At 44.1% G+C, this 11,950-nt stretch overlaps 1 protein-coding gene across 1 annotated transcript in view; it reads left to right on the top strand.

The window, feature by feature from the left end:
• Positions 1-8,390: 8,390 nt before the first annotated feature.
• ZNF106 (zinc finger protein 106) overlaps positions 8,391-11,950 on the top strand; it is a 30,982-nt gene continuing 27,422 nt past the window's right edge. The window contains exons 1-2 of the mRNA XM_082229452.1: positions 8,391-8,482; positions 10,050-10,111. Of these exons, the coding sequence (XP_082085578.1) occupies positions 8,429-8,482; positions 10,050-10,111 (116 nt within the window). The 5' untranslated portion in view covers positions 8,391-8,428. The remainder of the gene's footprint in view (positions 8,483-10,049; positions 10,112-11,950) is intronic.

Genomic DNA, 11,950 nt, shown 5'->3' with positions numbered 1-11,950 from the left:
TGGCTGGAAGGGCAATAGCAAATCATTACAACTAATAAATAAAGATTTGTGCGTTAGCTTTCAGGTTTGCGCACGCAGGTTTTTTTTTATTATTCAGCTGAGTTTGGGTTTAATAGCTGAATTCTCGGGGATCACAAACTTCGTCTCCAAGACAGGCTTCTTAGTAGGAATCATAATGTCTAATCCCTGAGTATGGCTACATTTCAGGGAGCTTAGAAAGACGCCCCACTGTGAACCGCGTCGGCAGGGCCTCGTCCCAACGAAGGATCCATGCCTTACAACCCACTCCCGCGCACGGCCATCTGGAAGCAACGCCAATCGAATTCAACAGAAAGTGCCCAAGTTCCGCCGCCTCCGGAAGCAAAACTACAACTCCCGAAATGCCCCGCGCCCTATGGCCGTGGCCACAATTTTCTCTCGCAAGAGTCGTTTCCCGTCGGAAAGAGCGCCGCCGAGTCGGGTTCTGTGAGGCGAGAAAACTACTCTTCCCAGAATGCAAAGGCGCGTACGGTTTGGGCTTTCCGATTGGCTGAATCGATGGGGGCGCTTCCTGCGTTGTGGCGCGGGTCTCTTTCGGGTCGGCAAGTGTCCGGAGGAGGAGGAGGAGGAGGAGGAGGAGGCGGCAGCAGCGGGGAAGGCGGCGGAGGAGGGAGGGGGCCGTGGCCAGCCCATCTTGCTGGGCGATGGGCCTGGGCTACGCAGCGGGGTGAGGAGGGTACGACCTGTGAGTACTGAGAGGTGGACGGGCGGTGCCTGGCTCTCCAGTGCGTGGGGAGGAAGAGAGGCTGAGATTAAGCGCAGGCACGGCGGCAATGTAGATAGGGTGGCTGTAGGTCACGAGTATGCGAGACCTACAGCTACGGTTATTTGTGGGATGGGGCAGTTCGGGGGAACCATCTTAAATGAAGTTGTTAGGTTAGGGCTGCCGAGCACGTAAGGCTGGAGGGCAGCGTGCAAAGCAGCCTTTGCGCGAGATTTTGTACTTTTGAAGCACACATTGGAGGACTAACACAAAGCCCCACTTGTGGCAGTAAAAGCTTAACCTAGAAATCTTGTTGGGGGGGGGGAGGCGTGATATCGGAGACATCAATTTTCTTGCATTATAGCTTTCACAACTTGTACGCACCATGCAGACAGCATTGTAATTAGGAGCATCCTATAAAGTAGGGAGAGGCTAACCATTAATGTATATGTTTTGCATATTATTTGATATGCTGCTACAAATGGGTGCGTTGACATCTGCTAGTGCTTCTTAAACTGTGGTGTGGAAACTTTGGGGCACTTTCGGGAATACTTCAGAGGTGTAGTTTTTTCAATACTTCCATAATGTTGTTTGACACATTTTCTTGGATCATTCTAAAAAGTGTTTGTGTAACTTGTAAGTCTTTCAAGAGTTGTCTGATGTAACAGATATGAATGCAGAACACAAAGAACAAATGAGAATAGCCCTTAGTATAATTTAATATGTATATATGTAGTTTGTTTTCAAGTCTGAAACTGGTAATTGTCAATTATGACCCAAACTTAAGAGTTACTGTGATATTGAGTCTTAACATCTGGGTTGGTTCATTTGGAGAAAGGCAGACCCTGAGGCATATGGGTCCTGAGCTGCATAAAGCTTCTTAGGTCAAATCCAGCACTTTGATTTGGGCCCGGAAGCTATCTGGTAGCCAGTGCAGTCAGGCCAGAATTGGTGTTCTGTGCGCAGACCATCTTTCCCTGGGGAGCGACCTGGCCACTGAATTCTGCACCTACAGCGTCTGAACTGTCTTCGAAAGTAGCCCTTTGTATAAAATATTTTAAAAGTTACCAGAGCATAGACAACAGAAGTTAGGTTATCCCTGTCTACATAAGAGTAAAGCTGGGTCACCAACTGAAGCTGATGGAAGGCACTCTGCACCACTGAGGCCATGAAAGCATTTGATGGGACAACATTTTCCTTGAAAGAGAAGAGTTTATCTTTTATCTGTGGCACAGCCAAACTTACTTATTTGAGAAGCAAATCTGCTACTTATTTCCAGCATGCAGTTGCAGGTAGGATGTGGACACAGGTGTTTCCTGTGGTGTAGAATGATTCTCATTTGGAGCTGCTGCAGCAAGTCCCAGGAGAACGTAGCAGTGGTGGATGGGTCTGTCTGGGCCATTTTGCTGGGTAATAGCTTCTGGGTTGACACTGTCCAGTGAAGTTAGGAGGGGCAGATTGCAATTCTGAATGTAGCACAGGAGTTCTTATGTGGTGTGTGATTTGGTATTGTGGTCTGCTGCAGAAGTGGGCATTATGGCTGGTTTTCTCCTCTAGGTGGTGTACTGGTTGGAATAGAGCACGGGTAGGCAAACTAAGGTCCGGATCCGGCCCAGTCGCCTTCTCAGTCTGGCCTGCGGACGGTCCAGGAATCAGCGTGTTTTTACATGAGTAGAATGTGTCCTTTTATTTAAAATGCATCTCTGGGTTATTTGTGGGGCATAGGAATTCTTTCACACACCCCCCCTCCAAAATATAGTCCGGCCCCCCACAAGGTCTGAGGGACAGTGGACCGGCCCCCTGCTGAAAAAGTTTGCTGACCCCTGGGATAGGGTCTGGGAAGTCCAACTCCCAATAGTCTACGATCTCACAGTATTAAAAAACTGGCAATGATCTACCCATTGTCGTAAAAAGACTGGCAGTGATCTACTACTGAAAGTTGTGGAGGTTTTTTAGGAAGCCAAAGTTGTGGAGCCTGAGCTTTTTTGAGATCACAATCTACCCGTTGGACATGCCTGGAATAGACAACAGAACATTTGCTTATGTAGTTTGTTTGTTACATTTATATCCTGCCTTTCTGCTGAGGCACTCCAAGTGGCATACATGGTTCCACCGCTCTATTTCATCCTTGTCACAACCCTGTGAGTTAGGTCAGACTGATCGGCCTGAGGTCACTCAGTGAACTTCATGGAACCAATGTTTCCACAGTGCCGTCGAGCTGGTGCTAAACATATTTCTCTGCTTTCCTTTAGACTACATCAATGAGGCCGAGAGGTGGGTCTTGTCAACTGGGCAGGCCAGGACCTCCATACACACTGCCCAAGCTTGTGCCCTGGAGAGGTCACTTCTGTGATAATGCAGCAAAAGCAGTGTGGGAGGCAGCAGTTATTAGTTACCGATCTTTGTAGCAGGCACTGTGGTTCTTCAGCAGTTTGGCTTTGCCCCTGGAGGCACACTCCATTGTCTCTCTAGACCAGGGGTCGGCAAACTAAGGCCCGCAGGCCAGATCAAGCCCAATTGCCTTCAGGATCCAGCTCGTGAACTGTTCGTGGATCGGCATGGGGATTCTGTTCGTTCGGACTGTGCCATTTTTTTTCCTGCCCCCCACACCGTGGCGGTGCCTCCTCCCTCCCTCCTTCTGGCTTCTCCCCGTCTTGCCTAGAGGAGGAAGGGGGCTGGCTGAGTGCCATTTTAAGCAGCCACTCTCTGGAGCCATCCCTTTCGTGCTGCTCATCTTCCCACCGCCACCACTGCCCTGGTGCTCCTGTGGGCCAGAGAGCGGAGCGGACGAGCTCGCTCTGCCTGCCCACGAGAAGCAGTGGTGGTGGCAGTGGCGGTGGCAGCCCCAGGGAAGGTAAGCGCAGAGGCTGGGGGGGTGGGGAGGAATAATTGCCCCCATACCTCTTCTTCCAACTCCCCCCCCTCCGGTGCCGCTTCTCTGGCCTGCCACAAGGTCTGAGGGATAGTGGACGGGCCTGTGGCAAAAAAAATTGCCAACCCCTGCTCTAGACAGATGGATGCCAAACTAGACTGGGTCCACCACTCACTACTTCCTAAAAAGTGCTGTGGGGTAGGTTTGGAGGTTCTGCCTCCATGGCAACCATAGGTCCAGGAGAATACTCTGGACTTGGTTCTCTTTGTTCTGTACAGGAGGAGGGTGATCTGGGTATGGAGGGGCAATATGTGGTCCTTTTCAACTCACAAAAGCTAACCTCTGAAAGGTTAGAAGGTGGCAGCCTTTAAAGCAAGGTGGAGCCAAAAGGTTTCCTGACTGCCCTAGGTGAGTTTCCGACTGCTTCAGCCTGTGATCCTCTCAAAGTCCTGGTCAGTCCCTGGAATAAGCAGTGTAGTGTAATGGTTAGAGTGTTGGATTTGGGCCTGGGGGACCTGGATTCAAATCCCTACTCTGCCATGAAGTGCCACTGTCTCTCAGCCTGACTTACATACTTCAGAGGATGGTTGGGAGGATAAAATGTGGGGAGGAAGAACTGTGTAGGCTATCTTGAGTTCCTTGGAGGAAAGATGGGATATAAATGTTTTATTTTTTATTATATAGGGAAGGGCAATGTGTTATGCATGGGACCACCTTTGAAGAGCCTTTGGAAGCTGCAGTTCATCTGGAATGCAGCAGCAAGGATTTTAGTGGCCACATAACCATTGGACCATGTTATATCTGTTCTGTATGTTCCAACTGCCAGTTTGCTCCAAGGCACAGCTCAACTTACTGATGATTACCTTTAAACCCTTAATGCAGGGGTGGGCGAAATGCAGCCCTTCAAACCTCTCTACCTGGTCCTCAGAACTCTTGCCAGACCACGCCTCTCACTGGCCTTGTTTGCAACCCCTTGAGTATTTTTGCCCACCTGAATTATCCATTCTGATAATGCTTCCCTCCATGGGTGATTCAAAGGGTGTCTAGGACCTCGGTTACTGTATGAAGGCAAAAATTTACATTTGTTGCTGTTTCCACTTTTGCCTCTGGCTTCACCTGCCGCTGGTATGTGGCTCCTGGAAGGTTGCCCAGAAGGAATGTGGCTGTTGGTCTGAAAAAGGTTTGGCCGGCCGGCCGGCCAGCCCTAATAGCTTGAACCCAGGATTCCTGAGGGATTGCCTCCCATAGCACTTTATCTGCTCCGAGAACTCTTGCCTTCTGCTCTAGGAAACTGCTGCCCTTTTTTCATTGGAGGAAAGCCTGAGCCTTGGGGTTCTGCCACCTCTTTGCATAGATTCCTTGTTCCTCTTTTGAACCAGCCCATCCTCACTCCCTGTGCTGCTCCCATTGCCCAAATGGTCCTTAGTTTCCTTGCTTTGCCTGCTGTATCCAAGTGGGTGTGGCACAAATCCCCAAGGCCTTCCTGTTGGAGTGTCATACCTGCCAGGTAAATGGATGCGTGAGGTCACCTGGCTCACAAATAGAACAAGGAGGGCCCTGCTGCACCCCTCTTTTCTTCACAGGCATTTTATTCCTCCTGTGACCTTCCCTGGGTGACATGAAAGAGCCCTTGAGAACTTGATTCTAGACCAGAACCTGTTGCCTCTTTGAGTGCAGTCTGAGCGGTCCCTTTGCAGAAAGAAGCTTGCCCTTGCCTCCCATAGTGACAGCCAATAGCAGCTGACCTCCGCCAGTATTTTTAGCCTTCTCTCATAAGTGGCTGCAGTTGATTGGGCAGCTGATGGGAATCCTTTTAAACTCCTCTTGTGATCACGTATAGTTACTCTGATACTCTAATTCAACAAAGCAGGTGTAATTTTAGATCCGCTTGGTAAAAGTCACTTTAACGGAGTGTGCTAACTGATTCTAAAAGCCGGGCCTACTCTAGTGACCTTGCTGTGCCTATTAAGTATTTGGCTTCCCTTCTGCCCCACAAATTCCAGAAACACTGAGCCAATTTTAAGCAATATGCTAAACATACAGTGAGCATTAATTCATCAACTACAAAGCAATGCTCACATAGAATATTAGGCACAGAGAGCAGGTTATAGCCGACAAGGAAATCCACAATATTCCGTATAAGGATTAGCACCTCCTGCTTTTAAGAATACTCGCAAGTTCCTTTTCACATTAAAGTAAGCTTCAGAAGTTTAAAGGGATGTTTATAATTTTGCCGCTTGACTGCAGTGATCTTGAACGGCATTCTTTTCATCTTAGAGTCATGAAAGTTATGCCGCAGCTATTGAGGCTTGGGCTCCCCCCCCCCCCCAGAATAGATGCTTTAAAGTTTTCTGCTTGGAGTGGGAGATATTTTCCAGCGTAACACAAACACACACACACACAAAACCTTAAATGTCTGTACCTGACAGAATTTTGTTGATGACTCTCTCTACATAAGAGCTCTTCCTCAGTTATACTTCAGAAACATTCTTTTTTTATGAATATTTTTTATTACATTTTCTATGAAAACTTCCATCTTTCCATTTTCCACATCGCATATTTTAGTTTGTTGAACCTCCCTCCACTCCTCTGACAGTCATCCAAGATAATTCTCCTATTTACACATTTCTTAATAATAATATCACCTTTAAATAAAAATTTTTATATCCTTATTTACATTTTTGCGATATTCCTCAATTTTCACAAAGCTTCTTTGAAACACACTAGCGTTGTATTCTCCTCACATATAGTTTTCAAATACTCTCTAAATTTTCCCCAGTCCTCCAAAAACTTATGATCTCTTTGAAGTCTAATTTTCCCCGTTAGTTTGTCCAATTCCGCATAGTCGATTAGTTTATTTCTCCATTCATCCAGAGTCGGTACTTGTTCTTGTTTCCACCTTTGTGCTATCAGTGTCCTTGTGGCAGTTGTTGCATACTGGAAGAGTTTGAAATCCCTCCTATTTATTTCCTTTCTGGTGATCCCTAGTAGGAAGGTCTCTGGTTTCTTTGCAAAGCTGTATTTTAGCATTTTCCTTACCTCATCGTATATTTTTCCCCAGAACACCTTCACTTTCTCACATTCCCACCACATATGCATAAACGTGCCCTCTTTCTCTCTACATCTCCAGCATTTATTGCAGGTCTTATACATTTTAGCCAATTTAACCGGTGTCATATACCATCTATATACCATCTTCATGGCATTTTCCTTTAATGTTATGCATGCTGTGAATTTCAAGTTTTGATTCCATATTTTTTGCCACTCTTCCAGCTCTATACTGTACCCTAGATCTCTGGCCCAGAAACATTCTTTTCTGTGAGTTAAAACCTTCGGCAGTTCCTGCATGTAACTGCTAGTCAGTGTGTACAAATGGTACAAGAAAGATGAAAGCATGCATTCTAATAATGGCAGATTCTGCAGTCTCTTAACATAGAAGCTGTTATGCAGCGGTTTGCGTCCTGTATAAAGGGTGTTTTAAATATTGACCCTCGACCTATGTTTCTTGAAAAATACTTTTATGCAGTCATGTCCTGTAATCTATCTGCGCATCTTGTCTGGTATTCTCAATATACTATAATATTACTATAGTAGGATTGTCTGTTTCAGTTAGGAGAAGGCAACACAAGCCCCAGAGCTTGTGTTTAGCCCAGTGAGACTTCCTGTTTAATACTCGTTAAGCAGAATACTATTAAGTATTTATTGTTATCACATCCCACCTATTATCTCAGTAGTTCTTAAAATAAACTTGTATGTTAGTGCAGTGTTATTCCTGTATTAGCAGTAGCGGCTGGCTATTAACCTAAGATGCCCCAATAAGAGCCCAAAACCGACATAGAAAGTGGGGCTCATAGCTATTGCTCTTACATTTCACCAGCTGCATCCTAGTTTGCAAAGCCCTGTGCATTCACCATGTGACAGTTCACCTTCAGACAGCTTATTCCAGGAAGGAGATTCTCCCCCCCCCCAAAAAAAAAATACTGGGCTTACATTACTGCTTCCTGAAATGCCTAATTTTATTTTATTTTATTTTATTTTATTTATTTATTTATTTATTTATTTATTTAATAAAGCTATATACCACTCAATTGTAAAAAAAATACCTACCGTTATATACTACTCAAAGCAGTTATACATATTTCTGATATATCTGTTAGTATGAATATCTAGCATGGTTAAATAAATAGTGTAGAAGACATATTTGCATATATCTACTTTAACATGACTAGGATGTGAACAAAAACTGCTGTGCTGTATGATGGCATTGCTATACAGCATTTGCTATTTTATTCATCATATGCTGCTTAATCTTTAAAACTCAATCGTTTTCTGTAGTGGTCAAGACCTGCTCCTGGTTTTATCTTGAATTTATCAAATCTTTGATTTGATTTTCATCTGAAATAGCAAGAAAAATGATTAATAAAAATGTAGTTTTTACAAAAGAACTATCCTTTCATGACAATAATGTCATTAAATTGCACCATTTGTGCAAGTAAAATTTGAATTTTATCCAACGTATTTCGGTTCTTCAATGTATCCTTCTTCCAGCCCAAGATTAAATGGCCACCATTGGTGCTCAGAAACATTACTTTAGTACTTGATCAAAGAGAGATAGCAGTTAGGTTGCTAAGAAAAAGAACTATAGCTAAACTGAAGATGTGAATGACAGAATGAAAATAAAATGGTGTGCTTGGTTGTTTTAATGTCACATTTGGTTTTTCATAAAAACTAGGAAACTGTTGAAGTGTTACTGAATACGGTTTATTTTTTCCCTGTTTGCAGGGGTCGGATAAGACATTTTCAAAGTGTTCACTATGGTCCGAGAAAGAAAATGTATATTGTGTCACATCATATACAGCTCAAAAAAGGTAAACTGAAATGTCAACTATCCCAGTCAAATGTAGTTTTCTGAAAGAGGCTATGTTGATTTAAGATGCATATCTTAATTTTCCAGAGGTGTTTCCAGAGTTGTTCAAGGTGGCTTTCATTACATTAAAATCAATTCATATTAATAATGGTAATAATAAATATTAAGCTCACAATGTTAATAAACAACAGCAACTACCACAACTTTACTCCAGGAGAAACAAAAAGTTTAAGTGAGAAAGGGCCCAAAAAGGTTTTAAGCCAAGAGCAGAGTAACAACAGAGAAGGGGTTAAGTGGCTCTTCTGTGGCAATGTGTTCTGCATCCTGTGTGGTGCTCAGAGAAAGCGCCTTTTCATGTTTCCACCGACCATGCTTCAGATGATGGCACTGGGATTTACAAAAGGGCCCCTCTGTGGGGAATTAAATATATGATTCCCTGTGGACCCATGTATGTGGGTGAACAATAAAAGAATCAGCTAGGTGCCCCCCCCCCCAAAAAAAACCCCACATTGGAAGTGGTGGCCAGGAAAATTGAATTTCTGAAAGTAATGCAGATTGAATTGTACGTGTATACACCCTTCATACCTGGTGAGGTGCACATGTAATGTGTGCTTGGGTACAAAATGTAAAGTCAGAATAGGACCTTAGAAGAAGTTAATCAGGCAGAGCTCTCAGAGCAAAAATAGAATTAGACGAAATGCATTTGTATAGGTCAGGTCAAGTCCTTAACCACCGAGGAATTTTTGAGGAGGAGAAGGGGTGGGTGGGAGAGGTCTCTTAATAACTATTTTCTCTTCTATTAGAACTGACACATCCCCATGAGCAGAGAGTCGGATTTCTCAGAGCTCTGCTACAGAGACTAGCCTCACTTTCTGCCCAGAATACACACTAAACTACAGGATGAAGTCCCAGAAACAAATTAGACTAGCACAATACACATTTTAACATTGTTGATCTAAAATACTTAAGTGTTGCCCAGTTATCCTTAACACTGTGTGCTTTGTGATCGCTCATAAATCTTCTAATGTGGCTCTCTGGATAGTACACCTTTAAGAAATGGAGGCCAAATATAATCACACATATAACCGGGGAGGGAAGGTATATAATTGGGAGGGAAGAAGAGCATGTAAAAGACCTAGATATGATTATACAAAGGAAACTAATGAGAAAAAATGGCTGGAAATGTGCAAGCCTTTTCAGATCCATATAAAAGACCCAAAAGAGTGTGTACACTAGTTGTCTAATCAAATAATTGAATCCTAAGAGACAGAGAGAATATTATATATTTGTGGAACAGAACATGTATAATGTGCTTTTTGAACAGTATAAAAGCAGATACCCTTCTTCATTTCTATATTATAAAACGTTGTTTCTCCTCTGTTTAGTGCCACCTTTTCTGCAAAGGTGATTTCGCATTCTAACGCCAGTAAAAAACAGTGGATGGTGGGATAAGCCATCAAAGAAACTGACAAAATTTAATAGGAGGAAATTGATAGATATGGATGAGGAGTACTTAATTATGCTCTGTTTTCTGGCTATTTATACTTTAACACCTTTTCTGCTTTTAGGAGATGGATGAGCACATGAGAAGTATGCTTCACCACAGGGAACTTGAAAATCTGAAAGGGAGGTATGCGTATAACAGTATCAGCTATGTCTTGCTGAAACCTGATGAAGGGCTTTGGAACACAATCCTTCTATCTTGTGTGGAATGCAGTCACTTTAACTATAATGATATTGGTACCACGCCTTGTATCTAAGCACTAGCCTGGTAGCCATAGGCGACGAGGAACTCCATGCATGCAAGTGAATGCTCTGTCCATCCTCAGCGCTCAGCGCAGCAGCTGAACTGGCTGCCAGAGAAGGAAAGCACAGGAGTAGAGAGGGCTGCTGTAGGAGGGATAGGGGTTCTCTGTTCCTCCTCTGCCAGCCCTCAGCAGGCTACTAAAATGTTTACAGGCTAGCGATTTATGTGAACTTGTTCACAAGGATGATTTAAAAGTATTTTCTAGGGTTTTCAGCTTGTTAAGCTCACAGGGCAGTGTCCAGTGAAGTAGTTCTGTTAGGACAAGGATTTGTCTTTGCACAGTGGAACCTCCCTTCTCTCTGCTGTCCCCATGTGTCTCTCCCCGCTCCTCAGATCTGCTCCATAGGGTTGAAAGAACCCCGGGAGCACATGGGGAGTGGAGAAGAAGGGGAAGTTCCACAACCCAAAGTCATTGCACTGACATTACAACTTCGTGGACATCTCCCCTACTCTTTAAAGTTCAAATCAACAGTGACTGATAATGATTTGGTGACTGGGCCAGGGGTTGTTGTTGATGACGTTTATGCTCAGCTGCTTAGGCAGACTTTTGTCGTTACTTCAGATTCTGACCTGAGGGCTAAGGGTGTTTGTTAACAATTACAGTGGTACCTCTAGTTACGAACTTAATTCGTTCTGGAGGTCTGTTCTTAACCTGAAACCGTTCTTAACCTGAGGTACCACTTTAGCTAATGGGGCCTCCCGCTGCCGCCGCACGATTTCTGTTCTCATCCTGAGGTAAAGTTATTAACCCAAGGTACTACTTCCGGGTTAGCAGAGTCTGTAACCTGAAGTGTTTGTAACCCGAGGTACCACTGTAAAAGAATTGGTTAAATACAATTTGTGCATCTAGTTACATGCAGCTTGAGTTCAATGACTTCAGATGAATAGATACTTTTATGTTACAGAAAGATACAGGGTCTCAAAGTAATGTGCAGGTGTTAGAAGATGTCCATTAAGAAAAAAAAAGGTAAAATTGAGCTCAGGGCCTGTGGCGTGTGTTGGCATTCTTATTTTCAAGTGAATCGTGGGTTAGTGGGTAAAAATATTGGCTTTGTTACAGAAAGTCTGGGTTTGGTTACCATCTCTGCAGTGGACTTAGCCAAAGAGCACAATGGATGGTCCGATAGCACAAATGGCAGTAGATCAAAACCATGCTCTGCTATGCCTCTTTGCTTTTTCATGTTGCTAGGGATGGCTTAGAAATAGATTAGAAAAATGCCTGGCTGTTAGGTCACAACTGAAGCATGTTTAGAGGTGATACGCTTCTGGTCATCAAGCATGGCTGGCCTCCGTCATGACCCACTTGTGAACTTCCTAGCTAGCCACTATGGGGAGACCAGCAATTGAACTGAGCCTTTTGGTATTTCAAAGTTCAGTCAATGTATGTGGAGGAAGGGGGGGGGCGTTATATGCATGTGCACATGCATGCCTAATTTTCAGAGGTGGAGCAAAGCGAGTAAAGTGTTGGAGTGGCTGTCCAAGGAAGAATTTATCTTTACTCAGCTTTTAGAAATGCTTTAGAGTAAGATGCATTTTGTTCATTCTTCGAATCAAGCCTTACAGGGGGCTGACCTTGTTCTTGGCAATGAGACCCCATCTGTTCTATTGCAGAACAGCTGAGAGATGGTTGCTCTGATACCAGAATGTCATCAGCATTAACTT

The sequence above is a fragment of the Podarcis vaucheri genome, assembly GCF_965113315.1.
Source record: "Podarcis vaucheri genome assembly, chromosome: 1".
Taxonomy (NCBI): domain Eukaryota; kingdom Metazoa; phylum Chordata; class Lepidosauria; order Squamata; family Lacertidae; genus Podarcis; species Podarcis vaucheri.
Note: the sequence above shows the minus strand (reverse complement) of the source record. Positions and strands in the feature narration are given on the sequence as shown.